General features: G+C 51.1%; 1 protein-coding gene across 7 annotated transcripts in view; it reads left to right on the forward strand.

Annotated features, from left to right (window-relative positions):
* Positions 1 to 6694: 6694 nt before the first annotated feature.
* Positions 6695 to 27092, forward strand: part of Soxn (SRY-box transcription factor soxNeuro) — a 95406-nt gene continuing 75008 nt past the window's right edge. For 3 of the 7 annotated variants that reach the window (XM_076822789.1, XM_076822794.1, XM_076822793.1), the window contains exon 1: positions 6698 to 9609. In XM_076822789.1, the coding sequence (XP_076678904.1) occupies positions 8234 to 9609 (1376 nt within the window). In that variant the 5' untranslated portion in view covers positions 6698 to 8233. Of the gene's footprint in view, positions 9610 to 11431; positions 14435 to 27092 lie in introns of those variants that run through there. The other 4 variants (XM_076822791.1, XM_076822795.1, XM_076822792.1 and 1 more) reach the window with 3 other exon arrangements.

A 27092-nucleotide genomic window follows, 5' to 3' on the forward strand; every position in this document is an offset into this window, starting at 1 on the left:
GAAATGGGATCGTGTCCTGGGTGCCGTCGATGACAGGTCACGGATTAAGTGTAACATTGAATGTCGCGTTGGAAGGGAACGCTGCGATTTCCCATCGCATCCACACTCATTTCGAAATGGAAGATTAGCCCGCGTCGAATCCGCGGTTGGACGCGTGTCCTTCGTTCGGTGTCAGGTGACGTTGATTAATTTTTAGAAAAGGCTTTGTGCCCCGAGCACCCTATTCTAACGACGTTTGCTACTCGGGTCGGCAGAAGTGTTGGAAAATTTGCCGCTCCCCTCGGTGCGCCGCGAGACGCCTGTGTAATTGACTTAATTACAACTGCTGCAAGGATCCGAAACCGAATGCTGGTGCCTCCGGCGTGTTACATTCCCCGCGCGGCATCGCGTCGATGAATGATCGTTAAATTGGCCGACGACACGTTGAAGCGCCTCGTGATTTCAATCTCGCCGAGGCGTAAATTTCGAACGTTCCATAGGGGGAGAAGAAGAGAAAAAGGTGGACGTGGCAGGGGAGATTACGTCGTCAGAGGCGAGGCGTGTTGCGCCGCGTATGCGAGCCGATGACAGCGCAATGAGATTCTGATTTGCGCGGACGCGTATAATCGTAGGAGAACGGGTTGCCCTCGCGCGAGCAGCCGGTCCGGCGGGCAGTTGCACGCGCGTCGTCCAGCAATCAGGGAGAATGATGCAGCCAGAACCGGAGGCGAGCCAATCGGATTCCCGCGCAATTTATTTGTACACCTGTGCGCTGGCAAGTCGCTTTTCAGTCCCGCGGGACCGATCCCGGATCCCTTGCGCACCGAGAACACCTCTCCCAGCGAGTTTGCGGGCGACAAACCGAGGTGAGAAATCGTCCGCGATTATAATTAGTGACAGACGCGGATGATCGCGCTAATTGGACGCGCGGCTGCATCGAAAAACGCGCTCCGAGCCTCTAGCTACATCCGCGCCAGACTATTTCGCGGTCGTTCCCATCGCTGCCTCTCCCCAGCAAACGCAGAGGGCTTCAACTTTGATCTCTGCTATCTCGATAAGACAGGATGACGTTCTGTCTACATTTCGATTAGGTATCAATAGATATGCGCGGTCGTGATGATTCCTGATAAGCAGCTCGGGGACACGAGTTCAATGCTCATCCTCGCCGGTGTAAATCGAGGCACTCGTGACTAACTTTATTCCCCGTTAATACCGTACCTCTCCAGAAGTTGTTTGTCCGTTGTCCAGGCGAAAGATCGACCCTGCTTCCTCGGTGTTACATCACCGCCAAGGTATTAAGGCGGATTAACAGGAACAATAAGCGAGCTCGCGGTTGCTCTACCCCGGAGTAAACCCACCCCCTAATTCGGTCAGTCTTATTCACGGCACCCGAGGCGAACTTTTACGACCGTCGAATTTTTATAACGATGCACCGCCTCGTTTTCTGGACCAGGTAGCGCGGCAGACAGGTAGGACTGACCCAAATTTACGACGCTCCGCTGGAGGACGGGGCGAAAACAACCCTTCCGCGAACTTGCATCGTATTTGCTCCCGATTATATAGCCTCGGTATTTCCCGGAACGCTCCCCTGCGCAGGTGCCTTCGTCCTTGTTCTGGAGTTTGGAAGAAAAAAAAACACCGCGAAAGGTCCAAGCGGAGAATCCAACTCCTTGGGTTCTACGCGGTAACTCGTGCCGAAATCCCCCGCCATAAATGACCCTCTTGCATAATATTCTCCCAGCTTGCAACCTGTATCCCATACCTTCCAACGTTATTCACCTCGTTGTGAAAGCAAACGGCATGTGGAAATTCTTAGAGACAGGGTTGCATCCGCCCGATAGAACGGATAGAAATTTCACCCCCGATGGCTGCTCGACGTCGGTCGGACCAGCGAGTTTATTCGGATCCCGAAGAATGGTAACAATCGAGCTTTGTAATCGGTCCTCGAAACGATAAAGACTTTGTTGGCCACCCTTCCGCCACCACCCCCTTGATTTCCACCCCATTTCTCTCTCCCTTTCTCTTTCTCCGGCGCACAGTCCACCTTTCTCTTATTATTCCGGCTCTAAGAGGAGGCCCCAATGGTATCACCTGTTGGCAATTGCACGCCCACGAATTCCTTCCCTCTCTCCCCGCCGTTGTTTCTTCCTCTCCCCTTCTATCCCCCGTCACCCCCAGTCGCTTCCTCCCGAACCCAGCGGTGGACGTTTTTTCTTGGTGCGGATAGAGAAGTTGGACCGCGGTGGACGCCGGGGGTCGACCGCCTTTGCATAAACGCGGTTAATGGGACGAAGATAATGGTGAGCGACAATGGCGTACACAGCGCCATTGTGCCGCGGGTTCACCTCGCGGTTTCTCTTTCGATAGGCGAAAAATGGTTTCTCCCGCGTCGCGGAGCACGCTTCTCGTTTCCCTTTCAATTATTTTTCTTCCGATACCACCCAGCGGTCCCGCGTCTGCTCCGAAAAGAGACAATACTACTGACTCGTTCGAACGCGCGACTTTTTCTCGCAGGGATAAGGAAGAATGACAAGGAGCTCCGAAATATGTAACGGACGAGCTACAAATCTGTCTGAAACTTCACAACACAGTGGAGCCGCCACTGGCAGGAGGAAGCGGCCACGAAAAGAGCAAAGCGTTCATTGAAACGGAGGCGCCTCTCCATTCGGGCAGCGGTACCTGCGAAATCCAATTATGCACGCGTAATAACGGCACAATGATGTCCTCGTGCGAGCGTAACTATCAAAAGGAGGAGAGAACGGGACCGATAGGGAAAGAGGGAAAGAGCGAGGGACACGGTTGGGGGACAGCGGTGACAAAAAGAGAGGGAAACCGAGAGAAAGAAGCATTGAAGTCGCGCGTATTCGATACGTACGTAGGTACCTGCGCGTACGTACGTATCCGCTTAAACGAAAGCTCGACCGGCACGAAAGCGGCGTGCCATCGAGTATCACAAACATTGATTTGAATCACAAAGACCGCCCGCGGTATATACCATTGTCGGGGCCCGACTTATTGTACAGTTTCTCCTGCCTACCCTCCGTCGGTGCTCTCGATCCTCTTCCTCTTTCTTTTCCTCTATTTTTTTTTTCGGTAACGACCTATCAATCCACTTATTCCGCGCGGTTTCTGTGCCACTTGTAGCGTGCCCGGTCGCAGGCGCGATGCCGCGGCTCCGGGCGAGACCCGACTTCCCGCCGAAAGCGATCCTGAAACCCGCTGTCATCGTTTTCATTGACCAGTCATCGAACGATAGTACTTTGCGCGCGGCAGATTGCATCGTGCCACGATCAATGCCCCCTCCATCTCCATTCCGACGTGATAATATTCGCGAAATTTGCGCGGAGCCTCCACGATGCCACTGTTGCCGTTAATTGTCGATTGTCTTCCTGCGAAATGAGATTGTCAGAGGGTGTCGGGTCTATCGAACGACGCGATTAATATTCGCGGTGGTGAGACTCGAGCGATCTTTGGTTCAGCCTCTTTCAACTTTTCTGTTGCAATTAAGTGGGATTTGGAGAGGAGGGGCTGGGAAGTTGGCGGTCTTCGTGATTTCCAACGAGGATGCGATCGTTTCCGAGGTGAGCAAAGCTCTCGACCTGTTAATTAGTCGCGACCATTTGGGACCGGGGAGACTCTACGGTCGAGACCCGCAGGTATTTTCGCGCAGGTTTAGCGGCCGCTGGCTCGTTGCAGGTACCTCGCTCAGAAGGCCTGATGGCAATCGATCCGCAAACAAAAGCACCGCTTACGGTCGCTGCGGACGTGGCTATGACGCATAGCGCTGCGACCAACACAATTAGCAATAAATTTTCGCAGGTTCGTTAAGCAGGTGTCAATATTCGGCCACTCTGGACGAGTGATCGTCGGCGTTTCGCGGCGACGCTCGGCGTCATTCTTGCGGCTTTCATTACGCCGACTGTCGCGACCCGTCACAATGCTCCTCTGATTACCCATTCCCGTTCTGATTTATTGCCCCCCCCCCCTCTTCATCGCCGAGACTTCTCCCCCGCGATCGCCGCGGAATTTTTCGCGGTGATGCGGAGGCCGAGGGGTAACGACCGCGCGTTTCGATGATTAGAAGATCTATCGATCGGGAAACTAAGTCAGCCGAGGGACCTTGCGTTTCTTACTTATCGAGTCGGTAATCTTATCGAGACGTCCTTGCGGTCTTATCCGATACACTTTTCTTGGTCGTGCATAATTGCAAGTAGCTTCTGAAACTGAATTCTTTCCCTTCGCGATTTGAGTTAGTTATTATCATTATTGTTGTTATTATTTCGAATTTATTTCTCGTTAAACAGAAAATATAGTACGTAGGGAGAAAGTAAGATACGAGTAAAGGCGAGGCAGCAGTAAGAACTGTTAGTAAGCCTAACCATAACATAATTCTAAACATTACTTAGTACCTGCTAATTACGACAATGAAATAGCAAATGGGAAGAACGATGAAGAATAAACAACACGGGCTGGGGCAGAAAGGAAAGACATGACAAAGTGGAACTAACACTAAATGTGTTGGGGGATATTTTGCAGGGCTGGATGTTTGAAGAACTGATAAGAGTCTAGCTGTCGGATAGTATCAGGAAAGGAGTTATAGTAATGGGTCACGATATAAGAAAAAGAAGATTCAAATTGAAATTTAGAGGTACGATGTGCAGGAATAGAGAGAAGAGATTGGGATCGGGTTGAAAGAGAACGAGAGGAGTGATAAGAAAGGTTTGTAAGTAGGATGTTGTAAAGATGTGACGGGCAACGAGAAGAGAGTACTTTAAACAAGACAGCACGAGTGGAGGTTCCATCTGTGCGACATGAGTAATCAAGAGGATTTTACAAAAAAAAGGAGAGACACGATGAATCTTGCGGGCGCAATAGGAGTAACGCAAACAGGAATTTTGAATACGCTGAACCAAGGAAGAGAGACGAGAAGTAAGCGAAGTAGTTGTCTTTATAAGGACGAAGTTAACTTTGGTGAAAAAAATAATTATCCTTGCAACTGCTGCAACGCCAACGTCCACCTTTAACCCCCTGGAGGGAGGAAGTCTCTTCGCCGTAAGAGGAGGATCGATCCGAAGAAGGGTGGCTCCGCTGGAAGGCAAAAAAGTGGAGAAAAGAGCGAGTGCCATTCGTCGGAAGTGAACGGCGGCGAACGTTCGAATGGGATTCCACCGAGCCGCCGTTACATTCATTGTCGCTGACGCACGAAGCACGCCGGGGGTTGCGCTACGATTATCTATGACGCATTCTTCCATTATGCGTTTTCGCTCTTTCTCTCCCCCTTTCGCCCCCGTCGATTCCCTCCCTCTCTGTCTGTCCATGGAGCCGCGGCAACAGGTCCTACGCAGGAACCCGCTTAAACGGAGTCGCATCGGCCGATGAAGGTTCTTTCAGGAGCGGCTGGTGAGCCTCTTTGTCGATTTCACGAACATAGGGGCGGGGAGGAGAGCGAGGCTCGGCGGAACGGAGAGAATGAATAGAGAGGGAAAAAGAGACAAGGAGAAAATGGGTCAAGTCGACCGGATATAATGGTAGATTTGAATACGACGAACTGCGACACGAGCTAATGCTGCCGTAGCCTGCTAAATTAACTCACGAGTTCGCTCCCGATCGGTCGAGCGAGATTCGGGAGAGACGATCACCGATCTCTGTCTCGAGTGATCGGTCTTGGGATTCTGACGTGGAAATGCAACGAGCAAACACGGATGTTCCATTTTGGAGGAACCCCTAGGTCCTCCCTAGATCAAATTATAATTAAGAAAACTGTTCGCGCGTTTCTGACTAAGCATCCAGGCTTTCGCACGTTGCTGCAAAAAATGAGGATCACAAAAGAAAGCGTGATACACCAGGAAAAGCCGATAAGATACACCTAAGTGCCTACGCAGTTAGAATGCACTTGCAAGTGCTCTCCAACGTGCAGCATCGAGTGGGTCGTTATTGTTTACTCGGTAAACATTCCTAAACATTTGCAGCGCTATTTACCCCCCTCCTGTGTTTTCTCCAAACGCCCCTGATTTGCTCGGTGACCAGATCGATGGTCATAGAATCGATCTCACCCTTCAGCAGGGGTTACAAAGCGTCTGAACGCGGAGGCTCGTGAACCGCGCAGCTGCAGGAGGATTTCTGTGCATCGAGGAGCATTCATCCCCCGCATCGTCCCCCGAGCCGCGAAACCTGTAACCGTACAAACGACTCCGACTCGTTATTCGCCCCCGCGGGGTGGCGCGTTGGTTCGCGAGATTCGAAGGTCACTGGACCCGCGCGAAAGGAGGAATCTGGCGACACGATTTGCGCGCCCAAGGCGATCGCGCGATAGACAGAGAGCGTAAGAAGAGCGCGGAACGGTGCTGGCGAAGGGGTGGAGAAGGATCGAGAGGAGCGAGGAGAGCGGTTTGCGCGTGGAGAGCAGAAGAAGCGACACGAGGCGTCTCTACGGGGGAGGCGATCCGCGTAGGAGCCATGGTCCAGCGAGCGTGAGAGGGGGGTGGGAAAGGGGTGAGCGTCGGGATAGAGGAACGCGTGGACGAAACACTGGCGACCTGGAGGAGAGGCGAGGATCGCGTGGACACGAGGCAGAGAGGCGAGGAGCATACGGCTGAGCGTCGGCGGAAGAGAGAGCGTGGGTAAAGGGGGTGTATAAGGGGAGGGAGGAGGTGAAAGCGTCGCCGCGAGAGGTCGTCGGGGTTGGTATGACGTCACGGCATAATGGCGCCGCCTTCGTTGGAGGAGAGAGCCGCGCGATTGGTCGAGAGAAATGATGGCAGGCTTGTGTGCCAATCGATTGCCGTTGGTAGGCTCTGGTCTGGTCTGTCGGTCCGTTGGGTATGGTTGCTGGTAGCATGGATGGTAGGGTGGTTGGTAGAGGAGGGGCGGTGAGCGCGGAGCGAGCGAAACAGAGAGAGGGGGACAGCCGCCTCGGCAGGAAGTGAGCCCCGAGAGTGGGACCCCAAGGCGAAATCCACAAATGCTCAGACGGTTCCGTTCTTCCGTGGAGAGTGGAGGTCGCTGCTACTTGTTCGACTACTTCTTCTTCTTCGTCGCCGTCGTCCGCACGTTCGCCGCCGTATCGACGAGTGCACCAACACGGCGGATGAAAGAACGTGCGCGCAGCTGTACACACGACACGCGCTCACCATCAGGTGGACCTGGGAGGCATCGTCAACGTAACCGTCGTCGTGATCGGGGACAGTGACAGAGTTTTACCCGCCAGCGACGAAACATCGTCGTCGTGCTCACGGCCCGTCTTGGTCGAGTTTCTTGGAGGAGTGATCGAAAGGACGGTTTCCGGTTGTGTCGGAGTTTTCTCAGGCCCGAGGGAAAATCCGCGAGGCTCGTATCGTTGCATCGTCGCGATCCGATTCGTCGAGCGTATCGCCAGCTCGCAGCCAGTCACGAGCGAGCTGTCGAGTTCGGAAGAGAGACGGAACAAGGGGGCGAGAGAGAGAGAGAGAGAGAGGGAGAGAGGGACAGAGAGGACACGCAGCGTGCTACCAGGGGAAGAAAGTGACAGTGCGTCAGTTCTCGGTGGGACTTTGCGGTGGATCTTACGTACCGTTGTCGAGGTAGCCGCGGTAGAGGAAGACTGTGTTGATATGAGCAGCGTTGAGTGTACACGGTGACCAAACCGGGGCTCACGGTGACATTTCGTGATTACCAAACATCGTAAGGTGTTGTTTCGTATACGGCCGTTGCGAACCACACGATTCCCGAGAATCCGGCGGCAGTAATGCTCGATCGCGGATCCTATGGACGAACGGTGCGCGGTGATTATCGTGTGCTCGATTGACTGGCGTTGATTCTCGTCTCGAGAGCGGTGCACGTCCTGCGGAGTGGCCACCGATGGTGGAAGGATCTGTACCGTGATTATTTTTTTCTTTTCTCGAGAGAGACACAGAGGAGGGAAGGAAAGGAGGACGGTTATTCGGTTGACAGAGATAGAAAGTGAGACAGTGTTTTCGGGTGGTGTGTCGTCGCGCGTAATTCCAACAAGTGGTGCGATTCGGGGTAAAGGAAGGGAAGGATCGTATGATCGAGGGACGATCGATCAAGCCGGCTTCCATGTCACACGCTCGGAGAGGCGCGTATAGACTCGTGGTCGCGTAGTGTTCGCCGGTTCTTTCGTGAACACGGTGGAGCACCGGCTGACGTCCGGCGAGAGACCGTTGGACCCAGCACAGCCTCGGCGTTTCGTCGAATTTCTTGACGTCGAGAGGTACCAGGAAAGGGCGGCAAGCTGTACGGCCACAGGGAGGAAGACATGCTCACGATGGAGACGGACCTGAAGGGCGGCAGCCTGCACGGTCAAATGCCACCGCACCCTCATCAGGGTGTCTCGCCGATGGGTCACCACACGGGAGTATCGCCCTACGGCAGCCTCGGCTCGATAGTGCATAGTCCGGCCCTCTCCGGAAGCCCGCCGAGCACCGGAGGTCTCGGCCTGGGCCTCCAGCACCACCATCAGACATCCCAGCACCACTACGCCTCGATGCAGGCCGCCCAGCAGCAGCAACAGCAGCAGCAACAGCAGCAGAGCATGCACTCGCTGGCGCAACAAGCTGCCGGGCAACAGCAGCAACAGCACCACCCCCATCAGCAGCAACAGCAACAGGCACAGGCCCAGCAGCACCACCAGCCGCCGAACAACAACAACAACACCAGCAAGAACAACAACATCGACCGCGTGAAGAGGCCGATGAACGCGTTCATGGTGTGGTCCCGTGGCCAGCGGCGCAAGATGGCGCAGGAGAACCCCAAGATGCACAACTCGGAGATCTCGAAGCGGCTGGGCGCCGAGTGGAAGCTGCTCAGCGAGACGGAGAAGCGCCCGTTCATCGACGAGGCGAAACGATTGCGCGCCGTGCACATGAAGGAGCATCCGGATTACAAATACCGGCCGCGACGCAAGACCAAGACCCTGCTGAAGAAGGACAAGTTTCCGCTCGGCGGTGGAGTAGCTGGCGTCGGCGGGATGCTGGGTGTGGATCAGCGACAGGTCGGAGCCACCGGTGGCCCCCAGCAGGCGCAATTGTCGCGAGACGTTTACCAGATGCCGAACGGCTACATGCCGAATGGATACATGATGCACGACCCGACGGCAGCCTATCAGCAGCACGTCGCCTACGGTGGCCACATGGGTGGCGCGGCTGCGGCTGCCGCAGCCTCGGCCGCCGGATATCCGAGGTACGACATGGGGCATCACATGGGCGGCGGTAGTCCCAGCCCCATCAACAGCTACATGAACGGTTACGGCGGCTACGGAAGCACCACCGTGCCAGGGGGCTCGCCGTCGCCCTATCACCAAGCTCAGCCCGGCTCTCAGATGTCCAGTCACAGTCCCAGCGGTAGCAGCATAAAATCGGAGCCGACGAGTCCGGCGAGCGGCGGTATCCACACGCCGACGCCCACTGGGTCGTCGTCGACGTCCGGGGCTGGCGGCCAGGTCGTGAAACGGGAATACATGGGCCAGCAGCAGTCGCAGCAGTCGCAGGGTGACCTCAGACAGATGATCTCGATGTATCTGCCACAGGGTGTCGAGCAGGGGGTCGTGCAACACGGCGCCGGTGTCTACTCGCCTGGACCGTCGCCGGACCCGCTCGCCCAACACCACTCCGCCATTCCGCCTCTCACTCATATGTAAGCTGATTTCTCTTGCATTTTACTCTTTGCCTGTGCCCGGGCGTAGACGTTTAAAGTTTCAGGGTTCCGACCGATGTCTTGCTCGACGAAGAAATTTCAATTACATGTACGACGTTGTTGAGAAGCATTATGCAATATTGTTTCAATCGTGAAGAGTCTGTTGAGAGCCGAGTCTGCGCGAAATTCACGTCAAGCAAGACTCGATCGTACCACACCCCCTCCCCCAACCCCCCCATTTACTTTTAAGGGTAGGATAAACCTTGGTTACTCGGGGATCTGTTGAAATGGCATCCGTCCTAGATCCATGTGATTTTATTTTTGTACAGTAATTATTGGTTGTAGCTAGCTGTTACGAATTAGATAGCCGGTTTATCCTTCTCGTTTATAAAGTAGCTTGGTAATACCTTGTCGCGAGCGATTCGGAAGCAGATGTTGACCCCTCCGAATCGTTGGCGATGCGCACACCCCCTCTGAGAAACGGCGCTCGTCGTCACGCTTTCGATTTGCAAACTCGCGTATGCCTCGCGCTTGCATACTAACATCGCCACGACATTTCCACTTCTGGACCCTGTGATTAGTCCTGAGTACGTAACAATTAGCACCGACATCCGACACCCTAGCCCCCCTGCTGTAGTTGGAACTAGCGGCGAGTAATGTCGAGCAGATTGTTACGTAATGAGATAACGTAAGCCCGCCCCTGTGCCAAGAGTCAATCGTGCAAAACGCATGAGCCAATTAGTCGCAGCGGAACGAATCCAACACCACACGCACTTCTTAAATCCCCGCCGATCACTAGAAACTCGCAACTCCCGGGACACGCACGATCCTGGACCATCGGGGTGCTTCCTTCTCTGCTGGAACAATTTAACGCTCGGTGTCTTGCGAAGTCAGAATTCTTTTGCTTTTGAGAAAGGGCGTTGCCGTTCCTCTTCGCCTCTCTCTGCCTCGGATCGCTTGGAAGATCGGCGCGTTAGATACACTCTTCAGAAATATTAGGCCGCGTTTCCCGGTCGAGCAAGCTCTTTCAACATGATTAATTCGTCGAGGGAGCGCGTGAACGATATTCGGGAAGATTTACGGCGGAAGTCCTCGGGGGATGGTCCACCCGACGCGGTAGACAAACAGAGAAACTTTGTTCAACGTGGTAAGCAGGATGCAGAGTAGCAACTCTGTCTGCTTCGTCTCTGTTCACCCTGTGTTCTCTCCTCTCTCGACGTTCGTTCGTTCTCTTCGCGATGAAGTTTCTTGCCCGATCGAATCTCCTTTCTTTTGCCATTCTCTTTCATTTCCGTTCCTCTCGGCTTTCGTTTCCGATTTCTAATTGGTTTCCGCGTGATACATGCTCTAAGGGTCCAGAACGTAGGGAATTTCCAGCGGTTCAGACTCAATATTTGTTTCAACGTCGGCGTCTGTTCTCTGTTTACCGTGCGTGAAACGAACGTTGAGTTTAAACGCCGTTGAGTCCATAGGCTGAGTCAAGAGAACGTGGTCGGCCGTGTTTCTTTGCCTTCGATCGTCGTCGCGTTTATTTCCTAATTTGCTGCGGGATCGTTGATTTCTCTGTCGTCGCCGCAACGCGAGGATCAACGTTGCCGATTTCTCGAGCACTCGCGTTCGAGCCAAGAGCTTCCATCTTAACCGATAGAGGGTACTTCTCGAAGGATCGATCGAATCACAGGAGGAAAGAGAAACGAAACCTCCGGCCGTCGCTTGCTTCTGACTCACCCTACCCAACGCCCGACAAAAACCAAAAAAAAAAAAAAAATACAAAACATTTAAACCACCCCCAATACCTAACGCAAAAACAATAACCTCGTAGGATAGCTTAGAGTGACTCGCTTGGATGGCCGGCAGTACGTGTGGGGCTACCTTGAGAAAGGGTGACGGACAAAAAGAGAACGAACGAACGAGGGTGAGAAAAACGAACGAACTCGGGGAGTTCGTGGGGGCCGAGGCGGGATCGCAATTGGTTTCTCGCAATCTCGGGAGAGAATTCACGGATGGAGGAAGGTGAAATATTAACAGAGAGAGAGAGAGAGAGAGAGAGAGAGAGAGAGAGAGAGAGAGAGAGCGCGCGTCAAACGTTCGCCTCTCCGTCGATACGTGTGGTGATCGAATGTCAAGGACTCGACCACATTTTTCCATGTCTTGTATAGATCAACGAGGGTCCGAGAAGAGACGAACGATCGGAGAATCCAATCAGGTACGCGGGAAGGAAGAGAGACAATCGACACGTGCGAGAGTGTGTGATACGAAGTTTTGTTGCGAAATCCTCGGATTAAGAATGTGTCCTCCGCGATCGGCGTGCAAGAACTTCCGGCGGTTCCCTCGGCTTGCGACGAATCGACGCCTCCTGCGGCCCCCGCACGTTCTTCGGCCCTCGTCTCGTCGGAGAGAGCCGCCCTTTTCCACCGGCGCGCGGCGACGCGGAGGGAAACGGTGCTGTTCCGTGGAACGCGTAGACGCGTTCTCGCGGACCATGGGAGTGGGAGAGATGGTCGCGAACTCGACGACGCCGCGTCCTCGTTTCCTTTCGTCCCCGAGGAGCTCTCGTTGCGCCGCGGAAGAGGCTCGAATAGGGATCGCGGCGCGAATGGATCGAGATCGATCTATCGCGCGGAACGTCGGTGATTCGACGGCAAGAGTATTACGGTCCACGGTCGGTTCTCTCCTTTCGTGGGCGAGCGAAGGAGAGCGCGCAGAGAGACAGAGAGAGAGAGAGAGAGAGAGAGAGAGAGAAAAGGAGACGAGCACGCGAAACGACAAAACCTTACTGTGATAAACGAACGCTGCACGGACGTAGCACGCGTGTAAGAATGAGATATCCAGGGTATAGCCGCGAGGGAAGTAGACGGGGCGACGACAGAGTATAGAGGGAAGGATCGACAGTAAGTGCAAAAGAGGAGGAGGAAGCGAGAAGGGAGAGATTTTCGCGTAGAGTGACGCGGGGCTTGACGTGTCGCGGTTATCGCGTGACTGTATATATATACATATTTATATACATACTGCATACATATGAAATATTATATATATATAGAAACGTATTGGAAGAAAAAAGAGACACTTGTATTATATTTACCGCGTTAGCAATATTCCTTTTCACTTTCTCTCTCTCTTTCTCCCGGTTCAACGACGTCTCGTTCGACGTCCGTCGCTGCGTCCATCGGTTTCCAATCGCGACCTTGCTGGCGCGAGAGCGCGATAACGTCCCAATTAGCGAGCAAACACGAATAACAAAGGAATGTTACGAAAGAGGGAAGGAACGCGAGCGTGAGAGAGTGTGTGCAGGGTGAGAAGCGTCTGGAGATCAGGCGACAGACGCTCGCGAAGAACGAACGAGATGGCTCCGACACGGTTCCGCATCGATCAGAGCGCGAAAACGAAAGGACGCGAAAGAGGACAGTATTTATTGTGCATATCAACTCCTGCAAGTTGGTCCGGCGGGCGTTGGAGTAGAAGCTTTCGCTGTTTCCCGGGGGAAAACTGTGTGTGTTCGTATGCGAGAGGAAACTTGTAGATTGGTCGTTAATCGTCCCCCGCGATCCTCATCCCCTGCCCATTTGTACATAGAAAGAGAGAAGCCTGTCTCCTTTTCGGTCACGCGAGAAAAGCTCGTACCCAGGGTGTCGTTAGAATCAAAGTCTGCCTCCGTGACCCGCGAGGGACACTGCGAGTAACGTAATCGTTACCCTTGCGCCATCACCTTTATTATTACTGCAGTGACACTAAAAGTATGATTATAATTATTATTAATATTAACATTATTATTATTATCAATATGTGCTTCTTTTCATTATTATTCGTATCATTATTATTATCGTAATTATTATTATTGTGGTTATCGTTTTTCCTTACGCACCCATTTCCCATGTCCACGCGTCCCTTTCGTTTCCATTCATTAATTCGCCGCCTCCCTTCACCCGCAACTCGATATCGCGCAGGACGAAACAAACTGTAACTCGCGTCCGTCGCGATTTCGCGCGGCCCCGCAGGCTGACGATCAGTCCGTGGCGATGTTCGCTCGAGGGTCGATTAATCGCGACCGATCTGCCGAGACACCGAGACCAGCGGCGAACGACCGAATCTCCTCGTTCGAGGTGCGCGAACGATGATTCGCGCGTCTTCTCGTATCCGAAGGGGTTTGCTTGCTGCGACACGACCTGCCTACCACAGGCCACCGAAATCCTCGATCCATCGGCGACGGAAGACACTTTCTACGAAGCCCTCGCCGAACGATTTTTGCCTCGCTTTTTCGCACCTTCGGAAAGGACCACCACTCGGCGTATCCAGCGAAGCGAAAGGGGAGTTGGATTGGTCTTGTTTTAGAAAGTGCGAAGCAACATTTTTTCGCGCGATCGGTTGTCGCCTCGCGTCGAGGATCGAAGCAGTTCTCCAGCCTCCACTGGAGAGCGCCGCTTGAACCTCAACGTTCGATCGAGTCGAACGGGTCTAAAACGACCGAGGATCTCGGGCCTTTTACGAAACGTCGCGTTGCAGCAAGCAAAGCGGGAAAGAGAGCAGGCCTGCGCCTGGCGATTAGCGAATTTCCACGGGAGCGAACGATACAGCAGCGTTCCCCGTTCGGCCTCCGTGTTTCTCGCGCGCTCACCCACGTCTTCTCGTGCATACGAGCACGCAAAGCCGGCGCAGAAGAGGGAAGAGTAACGATATATCGAATGCTTTGTACAAATTTCCGATAATCCGTAATCCGTGGAGTTTTTAAGCCGCAAAACTCCTGTGTATGTACATACGTTCGCCACGGCAACGAGCCGTCGTGGCACTTTCGAATATATATATACATATGTATATGAATTAAGAGCAATCCCACAAGTGTGTTTCATTTCGACTCGATACCTTGCTCGCTCGCCGGGACTCACTCCCAGTTTCGGCGTCGTTAGAACGATCCTCGAGGAATCGAATCAGGTAATATCTTCATCAGGTAACTCTCACTTCTATCAAAACCAAACCGTGTGTGACTCTTGTGTGTACCTTGCATGCCTTGCTCTCCGCGTGGTCGATTTCCGACATTCTTCCTTTCTGCTCTCAACATCCTTCTATTCCCTTGCAGTAGACAGGCACAGTGGATCATCTTCCGAGCTATCTAGGCAGAGAACAGAGAAGAGGCGACTGCCCCCGTGTAATATTTATTTTTATTTCGCTTTACTATTATACACAAAGGTCTGCGCATTATTGTCAGGAAGTGAATAGGAAGCTAGCTGTATAAATTCATTAGAGAACCTTTTCTAAGTAGATCCCATGCGCTCGCGGACGTGGAGAGCCAGACGCGAGGGACGCCGGCGTAGAAACGGATGGACGATAGGTTATCGCGATGAAGACAACCGCGAGGAAGGCACTCGAATCGCGGGATTAGTGGCGGGACGCGCGGATTTGTCGGTATCCCTTTTCTCCCCGCGGCGAAACAGCCGTTTTTATTCGCGGCGCTGGCGCTCGTAGCCGTCGCGAAATGTCCCAATAAATATAACGCCCGGGCACGGACGAGTAGAGACATTAATTCGTGCCAATAAATATTCCCATCGTTCCGGCACATAAACCTGGCGTTTGTCATACACACGCAGTCATTTCGGTTAAAAGGCATTCCCTCTGCCACTGAATGCAAATGCGAGTGCTCGTTGTGCGTGCCGTAGGGTCTCTAAAGTGCTTTCAATTACGTGTTCCACCTAACGTCCTGGCCTGGAGGGCCGTTTTCCTATGTTTTGCATAACCGGGATTTTCAAGTGTTTCACGCCCCACGAGGACGCGACGCGCGCGGCCCAACTTCGTCGTCCGCCAGGTATTCCTTTATATCCCGATTCTCTCTACGTCGTTTCTGCCTCAAACAAGCCTACGAACCTTTCTCTCTTTCTCTCTGGCATCTTGCTCTCTCTCTCTCTCTCTCTCTTTCTCTCTCTCTCTTCCTCCTCTGTGTGGTGTTGATTCGGCTCTTTGCCCCGTAACCTGCATGCATTACAAGATTGAAAGGCACGGGCCGTAATCTACGTTCATTAGAATTGATTATGCCTCGCCGGTGCTTCCGATTCGCGTCGACGACGGAAAATGAGAACGCTTTCCCAAAATGTTTGCTGCCCCCCTCGAGGGGCGGAATATCGGGGCCATTGTCACGTGATTTTCATTCGTCTTCGTCTCTGCGCGGAGCCGCGTCTCGATTCCGACGTTTCAGATTTCATCTCGTCGCGCACTTTGCGTCCCGCGACCGTCGGCGACTGGATAATTAATTCTCGCTGTATTTTTCATACGCGAGATCCGTCGTTATCGCGCGCGCGGCTTCGAAGCCGTCAAGAACGCGAACGGAGCAGTATCGCGCTATTACTTTGCAACATGCAATAAACGCTCGATAAGGAGCACTTGTTTGTTACGGTAATGGTAAACGACGATCGAACAGCTGCGAGCTCCGCTAGAGGCGAGAGATACCAAGGATACTTCTGCGTCCACCGAGAGGCTCGTTCGAAGGCGACGAGCCAATTGATGGACCAATTCGATCGAAGCACCGAAACCAGTAGCTTCTCTCAACCTGCGTAGCGTCGTTCAGAGGCGATAGCAAGAGACCGGCAGGTTGCACGAAAATCCAGTGCGATAAATTCGCGATATGCAGTCGGAGCAATCAGTTCCTGCTGCTTTGTAACCGAATAGAGACTCATTTCCCCCGCGAAATAAATGTAGCTCTGAACTTTTATAGACGCGAGTATGCAAAGTCTTCCCAGTAAAAACTTGTAGGCTTCCCCAGTGGCACTCAGGATTTAATCTTGGGGGCAGAGAGTTGAAGGGATAAAAATATATTTAATGCAAATTGAATAAAATTCATTAGGCGATTATAAAAATTTATTTAAACAGTAAAATCCAGATTTCTTTTCTCTTTAAGAAGCCCCTTCTTTGCAGGCCTCTTGGCTCCCCCTTCGGGTGTGCCACAGGCCTTCGCTGATTACAAATTAAGCCTTTCGCGAGAATTGCCCTCTGCTTCGTGCACCTTTTCACGCAGGCATTCAAATCACCGTGACTTCGGGGCGAGAACCGCGCACAGAGTCGTCGGTGATCGAAGGAATTCGTTTCGCATTCTCGATTGGGAAGCTGCGTTCCCGTCCGGTGCAGGTCGCTTGACTGGAGTTAATAAGTCACAGAAGCGATCGAGTGGAAGGATTTTTCGGCCAGGGCGGCTATTGCGATGGGGAAAACAGCTGTCCGTAAGTGAGCGTATAACTCTTCCCCGGAAATCCCATGTTTCACGGGCGGAATTCATTTCCACCGGGCATAACTTTTCCTCCGCTCGAAAAGCCGGTGCACGCGCGTGTACATGCGTCTTGCGGTACGTCTAAGTCCATACGCCCACGCGGCGTCTCGCACCTGACTCTATTTCTCGGCTGATTTACGCCGTCCCCGACTCGCGGCCGAGGGGGGGGATGTTTGCGCATACATTGGCGAGGAATTTTCTCGGTTCGCGCGAAACGGAACGCCTCGGTGGCAAAGGGAACGGCATTGATAAAGCTATCTGCTGAATAGAGCCGCTATTGCTAACCGGTGACCATTTAATTAATTGCCGGCCAAGAACACTCCGACGCCGTGATTAATCTCCGCGCTATCCAAGGTCGTGGCTCCCACAGGGGATCGAAAAACTCTCTAATTGAAACGTACTAACTTTCGTTTGGGAATTTTAAACAGCCGCCGCTGCTTGGAATGCCGGGCTCCTCTCTGAATCACGTCGGGCGCAGATGCGGGAATTCTTTGGAACTGTTTCAGTCGCGCAGCTTTCTCGGTTGCAGGACATGTGCTCCCCGCGTAGAGCTTTTGGCGGAGCTGGTGCTGGGTGGAGTTGCCGAAATTCGTTGAGTCTCTCAGCCCGGGACGTCTCTTCAGGGCTAGCTAGTTTCGATAGTCACCCTGGTCGTTTGATTGATTTAAATAAATATCGACACGGGGGTCGAATATCACCCTCTAGGGCTCGCCCATCAATCTCGAGTTGCTCGGCTGGCACGGTGATCGGTGAAAAAATCCCCTCGCTGGTGCGCCAAGGTATCGTGGCCTCGTTCCCCTGCTCTTGGCCCGGGTAACCCTCGGAGTAAGATAATATTCACGGCCAATTACCTAAAACGCACTCCTTATAGAGCTGCGCTGGGTTATTGGCAGCCTGCCACTGTGCAATCGAGTATCCGGTGTGAAACGACCTTGTTATTAACGTTCAAGTAAGCTTTACCAGCCCATAACCTTGCCTCCCTTGGCCGAAAGGACTCGCCAGGATTCTCGGCGAACGATCCCCGTGTAATCTTGCGCGCTTCATTTTTCTTTGCCGGGTAGCCAATTAGTCGATTGCCTGGCGATTACTTTTTTTCACTTCGCGCAGGTTATTCAATTCTAGCGAACTCTAAGTTAAGTTAGCCGCTTCCCTACGACCGCGATAATTCAGTCGATATTTGTTTCCCCCCCGAAAGAGTCAAGACTCGCGTCCACTTTTTTTTTCATCCTCCCAAGAGCAGGGCCCCCTTCCTTCTCGTCGTTTTTCGGCGCTGCTCGTGTTTATGGCACGAGCAGGACAGTTATGGCAACGAACGGCCGTCATCGGGAATCCAGCTGGACCTTCCAATTTGTTAATTGGCACGATAACGTACGCGCGATCGTATTTCTGCGGCTAACTTCGTCCGTTGCCGACACAGTCCCTGCGCGCATTACGTGCTGCTTTTTTTCCCACCCGTGTCCGGGTCGCATTTATTTGCACGCGTTTATTAAGCTCCTTAATCTGTTGCACGGCTATTCGGGGCCCGACCACAGGATGATTATTTCGCAATTGATGGCGGCCGCAAGTGTTTCGCGGCGGGCAGCGCGGGTCCTCTTACTTTGTAAGGAATTCCATCGGGGGCTCGAGAAAGCGCGGAGGGACTTTTCCGTGGGATGCGCGACCATATCTCTTCGGTTCCTCAAATTTCCGCGTGCTCCAACGGGGAAGATATTTCCCTATCTCGAGGCGCGTGAATCGCTCGGAGAATTCCGTCGTGCCTCGAGCCGAAATCTAATCCTCCCCCGGCGACATTCCTCTCGTCACCCAAGGGGTTAGACGGCGAAAAGGGGCAGGGGGGGTTGGCTGGAGGGCCCGGGCGGCAGGGGAGAGGAAGGGTGAAACGACGCGAGAGACGATGGCTGCAGACTGGTTCGACTAGCTGGCGGGGTCAGTTTATCGCAAACAAATGGGTTACGCTTGTTCGACGCCGTATTTCACCGAAATTTATTGTTTATTATTCCGCAGCACCCTGGATGATATAGGGCCGTGTTTGCCAGGAGTAGCGTTAATGTCGTTAATAGCACCACCGGTTCGACTGCCAACCACCGGCACCGCGGCACCCGATGCAGGGACAAAACCTCTCGGGGACGGGTTCCTCTCCCTCTCCCCCTCCAGCCTTTCTTCCCTATCTCTGCCCGTTCATCGGTCTTCGGATTTATTCTCGAATCTCCGCGAGTCCCGTGTGAAATTAAGCGCGATCGAGGCGCAGCGACCGCGACTGCCCCTGAAAATTACGCCACTCCTTCGGTATTTATTGCCTCGCGAGAACGCTGACCCATTTCTCGGGCCCCCGTCGAACCTTCGCCGTCCGAGCGACACCCGCTTTCCCTTCGGCTTCGAATTTCGCCGACTACTTTAGTAATTTCAGTCGTTGGGGAACGAGGCAATTAAACGCGAGTCATAATTCGGCTAGTTCCCGTCTTGGAGCCCTTCCCGACCCCTAACCTGCGCCCCTTAATTTCTCCGGTAATCAGCAGGCACTTTAATTGGACGCAAATCCGATCATTAAGTTACGCGGGGCTGCTTTCGAGACGGCGAACCGATTTCTACCTCCCTCCTCCTCTGTTTTCATTTCGCCGTTCTCGAGCAAGGACACACGACCCGCGTCACCCCACCCATTCCTGCCTATATCACGCCAATCAGTTAACCCGGCGCGGTCGTCACGCTAACGTGTTCTTCATGCGGGACAAGTTCGCTGCGGGTAAACAGTCGGGCCTTAAGACTGATTCTCGAGTAAACGGCGTGTGCGTTCGATTCAATGTGTGTGTGATAACGCGGGGGAGCATCCCGGGGGAACTTCGAGCAGCGTCTTCTTCTGGGAGAAATTTCTTCGCACGGAATACACCTTTCGTGAGTTTCCTATTGCTATTACGCATGACGATTATTTGGTAATCGAGTCTTTGTTCGTTAACAACACAATCGTGCCTTCGCCGACGATCCTCGTTAGATTACCGAAGCTAAACTGCATTGGACATGGCGAATGTTTGGATGAGCAGTCATCCAGACATTCCCGAGTGCTGTTGCCGAAACAGTGGAACAGATTCCGCGAAACATTAAAAAACGAAGCAAACAGTATCGTATCCACGCTCTCGTAAACAATGAACCGTGCCCCGAGTCCGCGCAACACGCGAAACGACGCACAGTGGGGAGATTTCGCGATTTTATGGCCAAAACCACAGAAATAAATTTTTCAATTCGACAAAATAAATGCAAGTGTCAATTGGAAAAATAATATGAGTATTAAGTGCCACCGGTTTTACTGTTAAATGTTTTAATACAAAGCTCGTGTAGACTCGCAAATGTTTATGTTCGTGTGAGGTTAGACCGATTTAGGGATTGCAAAATTACCGACTTTTTCAATTACCGGTAATTCGGAAAATTTTTAATCAAAACCGGTTGACCGATTATTTACCGGTATTTTTTAAGGTATTGAAAATATAAGAGTAAACATTACAAAAAAAACTTTTTTAACTCTAATCGAGCATTATAAAAAATATATATGGAAATAAAACTATTCTGAATATAAAATATAATATGATATAACACAAAATAGATATATTTGTATAACTATTGACATTATTTATTAATATGGATCGTCACCACGAAAACAATGAAAAGAATCTTAACTTACGTAATTAAATATTTTTTATTTAACAATTCTTTTTATCAAATAAGCACGCAAAAACATACCTAATTCGTCTAAACTTTGGTCTCCTGATCGCTACCTAATTTTTGTGCAAAATTAATCCAGCCACGGATAAAGCGCTCTCAGATTCTACACTTGTTGGCCGGGTAGGCATTTAGAAATCATATGCCATTCATAGTAGATATTTTCTCCTTACTTTTTCTACTTGAAAATACGTCCATGTTTTCATGACTGATTCAGATTCTTAGTTTTCTTTTGGATCAGAGTTGGTTCTTCATGAGATACTTCGGTTTTCGTCTTTATTAGTAATTGAAGTGTTTTTTTTTTTACTGATAACGTAGTGGATGTCGATGGAATTAATGAACGCATATATGCGCTATATTGCTATATGTAATTTATCGAATTACCGGTAAAAATTTTAGGGTATTTCTCACGATTTACCGGGAAACTCCTAGATTGCAATCCCTAGACCGATCGCAAAGAATTAATCCAGATGTTCAAGTTGCTTCAAACACTTATATTGTGTTATTCAAAGATCTGAAAATAATTTCAAAGCATAGATTCAATTTCTGATGGTGCGTAAGATATCTTTTTGTCCTCAAAATAATTATGTTTCGGTTTTTAATACGTAATTTATACAATTTTTAAAATAGTGTTTTAGAAATAACCTTTTCATATAAGAATCAATTTTCAATACATAAAATAGTTATCAATCCCACAAGATCCTGCAATGATTTTCATTCCTATTTTTATTATATAATTATATGCATTTTCTTAAACACGATCCAGTGTGTCTTGCCTAACATACGACATAACTGTGACCGAGACTGGTTCACATGTTATACATTACAAACCTTTTTATTCTTTTTTAAACGATTTAATTCAGCTTCGATCCTCTGTTTGATTGTTTGTCGTCAGAAGCGATTACCCTTCTGCTATGCCCTGCTGCGCTGTAGCAGAGGCATGCTCTAACAAAGAAAAAACTGTACAAATGTAACTAATAACAAAAACCTTTATCATAATTTTTATAAGTGCTGTTTTTCGGAAAATTTAGTTTCTCATACATTAGAACGTAAAAGTGACAAATTTTATATATTAAAAATAAGTTTTGAAGTTTTAACCACGAAAATGTTCTCCAATTGACATTCGTATTAAATTCGTAAAATTAACAAATTTAATTCCTATAGTTTTGGCCATAAAATCGCAAAATTTCCCCACCGTGCGACAGGTCGAAAAACACGTGCCGTCCAGTAGGGGGCCATAAATCGCGAGGAAGGACCCGAAAGCCAGGGTCGCTATCTCCCCTCGGCTCCTCCGTTTCCACACCCCAGACTCGCGTTATTGCGCTAATAAAGCACTTAACAATTATTTTCCGGCCGGTGATTCTTCAGGCGGCCGCGGGCAGCCACTGATAAACCTGTGTCCCGCCCGATAACCCGTCCCGGTCGCATCGCCGGAGCCCAGTACGCCGTACTTGCGCCGAGTTATCGTCCCGAAACGAAAACAGGAGGTCTGGCTCGCCAGCGTCAGGCCACCCCTAATGCGCGATTCGCATGTGCGCGTCCCTAGGAACGGCGACGAATCGCGGCCCGACGTCAGATCCGTCCGACGGTTAATTGAACGCGATCGCAATCGGCCGCCGCGATTTGTCTTAATTTCGGTGGCGACCAGAGCGCGCACCTCCACGGGTCCTTCCCCGCGTCCTTATCGACCCCCCCCCCTACAGTCCTCCCGTTGCAACGCCGTCACGCGGCCGCCGTATCGGTCCTCCTCATCGTCGCCGGGGAGATCGCCGGGACGATTTGGATTTTGGTGCCGGCGGACGCTAATTTCGCCGCTGAATGGCTCCCGTAAGCGATATAACGACCGTCTCGGCCGACGTCTTAATTATTCCTGGCCAGCTGCCTCCGCGGGGACCCTCCGGACATTGTTCCGATCCCTGCTACTCCCCAGCTAGATCGATGAACCGCGGCTCGCGTCCTGGACAGAGGGCACGCGTGCCTGTCGCGGGATCTTGATCGCGAATCGGTGATCGGCGGCTCTTCACGGTGGTCCAGGCTCCGCGCGAAATCGCAGAGTTCCTGGGAGGCTTTCCCGCGGCACGGCTTTCGCGTGCGCAATTGCCATTAATCCGACGCCTGGGAATTGGTACTAAGCCGATGCTTACTAATTTCCATCGAGTTGGCCGATGTAATTTAACGAGTTCCTGGCGTGTCTTAATTACGAGACGGTCTAATCGTCGCGGCGCGCGCCTCGGCTTGGGAATTCATTTGAAAATATGTGCGCGTACGAGTTACATGAAATTCGAGTGGATCGATGGTAATTGCGGCTCTCCTCCGTTCCCGAAGAGTACTGCCGCGTCTCGCTTTTATCTTCCAAACATTCCTCTGCGCGCGATCAGCTAGAGAATTAGAAACTCGTCGGATCTCGAGGCATCGGAAGCTGGAAATTAGAAAAGCTCCGATTAGCCGAAATCAAGGTACCTAGCCGTCCAGCGTTCGTCCACGAGGATCCACACCGACGCGCGCTACGAGACCACTTGCGAAACGCGCTGTGTATGTACATTCGGCGGTTGCGTTACACGGCCGGGCCGAACCGTGACTGTCATCGTATTTAATTAAAATGTCACGCGCGTGATAAATGTCGCGTGTGTCGCGTGAAAGAAATCGTCGTAGCCACCAGCCTCCTCTGTCCGTCCTTTCCAACCGGGGACCTGGCTCGAGAATAATAAATGAAATTTGCTATCCTGACACCTACACCGCGGCGCAAAGGCGTGCGTTGAAGATAAAAACGGGGATGGAAGCCCGAGCGGAAATTAGTGAGACACGCATTCATAGCCAGCCGGCTTTCCTGCCGCGATTGCGTAAGATCGCAATTTTTCAATAGCCCTGCAACCTTAACCCTTAACTGGTATCCTGGGCTCAGTCGTGACCCCAAGCACGCAGGGTTCGCTGCAAAATATTTGGTTGTCTAAGTTTGTAAACTGAATTTCTAATTAATTTTAAAATAATAGTTTAACTTTCTACGCTTCTATTATTTTCTACATTGCCTAAGAAGAAAATATTCATAGAGGTTGATCTAATGTCGACTCTACAAATTTCTGTGTCCTTTTTTATTTGGGGTCTGCCACGACCCCAAGGTAACAGTTACGTTCGAAAAAACAGTATACCAGTTAAGGGTTAATTCGTCGCCTCGAGGCGTTCTTCGTTTAAACAGAAGGGCGTCGTTTCCTCTGCGGTGCCTCGAGGAGACGTGGCCGAAGTGGTCCGAATGCCTTATCGCGGTACAATGTCTCATTTAATGGCTGCCTCGTCCAAAGGCTCGCGACGCAGCGGTGCGTATCGGGAATATAAATTTAGTGGCACGATCGAGCGTCGCAAACAAACGATTACGATACATATTCCGCGAGGCAAGGTCGTATTTCGTGTGTACGCGAGAGAGGATCGATAGATTTCGAGTATCCGCGCGAGTCGTCGGCCGAGGCCCCCCTCGTTCCAGGCTGCTGTAACGAGAATCTATGCACTCTTCTGGGAATTTTCCCTGTTCGGGGAAAAAATAAGATTCTTCGGAACTGCCCGATTGTAATTTCCCGCTCGTCTCCGTTTCTCCGCTCCCTTTGCCGCTCGGCGGCGAGACCAGGAGCTTCCTCGCGAGAGGACGCATCGACGCATATTCCGCGCGTAAATGCACCGCTGCCTGATGCATATTTATCGAGCCGGGCCCCGGCTCGAGGGACTCTTATGCAATTTTCCATTCTCCCGCGAAGCTCTAGCGGGTTCCCGTTTCCCGCGCGGCGACTTAGCCGCCGCGCACGCACTTAACAGTCCGTGAAACCCCGCCTAATAAGATCATTCCCTCCGTTCGGTTACACAGTTAAACCGTTTCCATCGGAACCGTAGAAAATCGCGTGCTAATGACTGTCTGGCTGACTTTGTTGCAACCAGCCGACGGCCGCGCAAATTCGCCTGGGTCAAAGATTTATGAATATTTGTTGAGCCAGTAGAGCAACGATAATTGGCAGCTTCGGTTTCATCGGCTAATCCCGTGCTTGCATCGTCTGAGTTTCCTCCATTCACGTAACCAGCAACAAACGACCAACGCTTTCGTTCCAGAGACAGTGACCCTCAGGGAAAGTGGAGATTTTTTTCTCCGCGAATAGATTATGGTCGCTTCTGCATTCCGGGAGGAATCAGTGTACACTGGGGTGGCTCTTATTTTAGACTTTTGAATTTTCTTCGGGGCACCCTCCAGAATAGTTCCAAATAATTAAAAAAAGATCTGTGTAAAGTTCGAGCTCGTTCGGATAACGGGAAAGGGTGCCCCTGGACCCTTAAACATTTAAACCATTATTTAACAGCTCGCGAAGTCGATTTTGTATAATATCCTCCAAGTTATTGATTAAATGAAAAAATGTGTCAAACGAAAGATGTAGATCCATACAAGGAGCATCTTTTATGTTCTATTACTTTTTCTCGCGCGACAAACGGTTTTCGAGAAAAGTCCGAAAAACTAAAATGAAAACTTTGATTTCCTCAAATTTTGAAAGTTTAAAGTTTAAATGCTTCTAGAATACTTTTTATTTATGAAAACGAACAAAAAAAAGGAATTTTTATTTTTGAGGACTATTTTTTAAACATTTAAGGGGGAGGCCTATACCGTAATATGCGAAAAAGATAAAAAAATCTTATTTTCAGTGTTTGATATGTCATGAATGTTTCCTGAAAATTTGGGACCGAAATTCGCAAAGTATCGAAGATATAGAGTCTCATATTTCGATATTTTAGCGAATTTCCCAATTTTTCAGGAAACATTCATGACATATCAAACGCTGAAAATAAGAAAAAAAAGTTTATCTTTTTCGCATATTTCGGTATATGCTTCCCCTTAAATGTTTAAAAAATAGTCCTCGAAAATAAAAATTCCATTTTTTGTTCACCTTCATAAATAAAAAGTGTTCTAGAAGCATTTAAACTTTCAAAATCTCAGAGAAAAAAGTTTCTTTTTAGTTTTTCCGACTTTTTACGAAAACCGTTTGTCGCGCGAGAAAAATTAATAAAGCATAAAAGATGCTCCTTGTACGGATCTACAACTGTTCTTTTCCATATTTTTTTATTTAATCAATAACTTGGAAGATATAAAAAATCGACTTCGTGATCTGATAAATAATGATTTAAATATTTAAGGGCCCAGGGGCACCCTTTCCCGTTATCCAATCGAGCTCAAACTTTACGCGGATTTTTTTAAAATTATTTGAAACTATTCTAGAGGGTGCCCCTAAAACAATCTTGAAAAAAATTTGTTACCAAGACTAAATAAGAGCCACCCTAGTGTACGCTATACATGCATATGCCGTTGAAAGCCGTCGTCACACTTGGATCCCAGAATCCAACGAATCCGAGGAATGCACGCGTATCTGGGTGCGTTCATCGACGTTTCGTCGGAGCGTACGATCCGTTCTAACGTAATTCACGTACAACCTGCCCGCCGATGCCTGATGAATGACTCGGCAATTATATTCGCATCGGCCTCGCCGCGCCATGCCGTTCAACCAGCGTGCCTACGACGCGAGGAACACGCGCGGAGCCTCGCGAATTATTCGTATAATCGATCGCCCGGCTACGATCCCTGCCCGCTACTTTGCCAATTAATCAGCCGCGACACCGTCGCCGCTCGAGGCTGCGGAATTGTCGAACTGCTCGGGCCCGTTCACGTGTCTGGGAACCAGGCAACCGGAGAAGGACGACGGAACTGTGTCGAGGACCTTGAGGTGCGAAAACGCCACGGGACGGCCAGTCTCTCGGGCGTCCAATTATCGCCGGGTTCCCGTTTACGCGGCGCAGAAGCGCGAAGATGTTTTGTCTCCGCGTATTTCAGGGGGGAGTCGATAATAGGGGTGATAGTTCGGGGCTAATTTGCGTATCGAAAATCGACGGCTCGACCTCCGACGAACTCTCGCCGCGGCACGCCTAAAAATGTCACTCGAATGCCCCCCCCCCCCCCCCCCCCGATTAGATTCCGTTCCTGGGGAACGTTGGAATCGCCAACGCTTCCCTCTTCGGAGAAGCGAGGCGCGGCGTTAATCGACGCGGGAGAGGGACAGCGCGCGGAATCGCGGCTGGTAATTAAAATTCGATGATCGATAAGGGGCCCCGAAAACACCGGGCGGCGATGGGGGGACGCGCGTTAAACCGGGCGTTCGAGGCGATAACGTAATTAATTCGCGCGTGCTGCGAATCGAGAAACGTTTGCCCCGATAACGGGATATTTTTCTTTCCGGAGAATCTCTACGCGAGCGTGTCACGCCGCGCGAAATCGTTATTTAAACGATGCGATCGCCGCGGGTGGAACTGCCGAGGGGGGGCAGGGTGGGAAAAGGAAACGGGCACCGGCAGAAACGCCACGCTCACAATTAGTAGAAAGTCGCGAGGCGCGCGGTCGTAATTAATGAGACGACCGGCCGGCTCGAATCTTAATTATTTATCGCGGCATCGTTGATTAATTACAGTCACATCGCGTTCCCTCTGCGTGATGTATCGCCCGCGACGTCCCGCG

Source organism: Andrena cerasifolii, chromosome 11 (genome assembly GCF_050908995.1).
Source record: "Andrena cerasifolii isolate SP2316 chromosome 11, iyAndCera1_principal, whole genome shotgun sequence".
In the NCBI taxonomy this organism is placed as follows: Eukaryota; Metazoa; Arthropoda; class Insecta; order Hymenoptera; family Andrenidae; genus Andrena; species Andrena cerasifolii.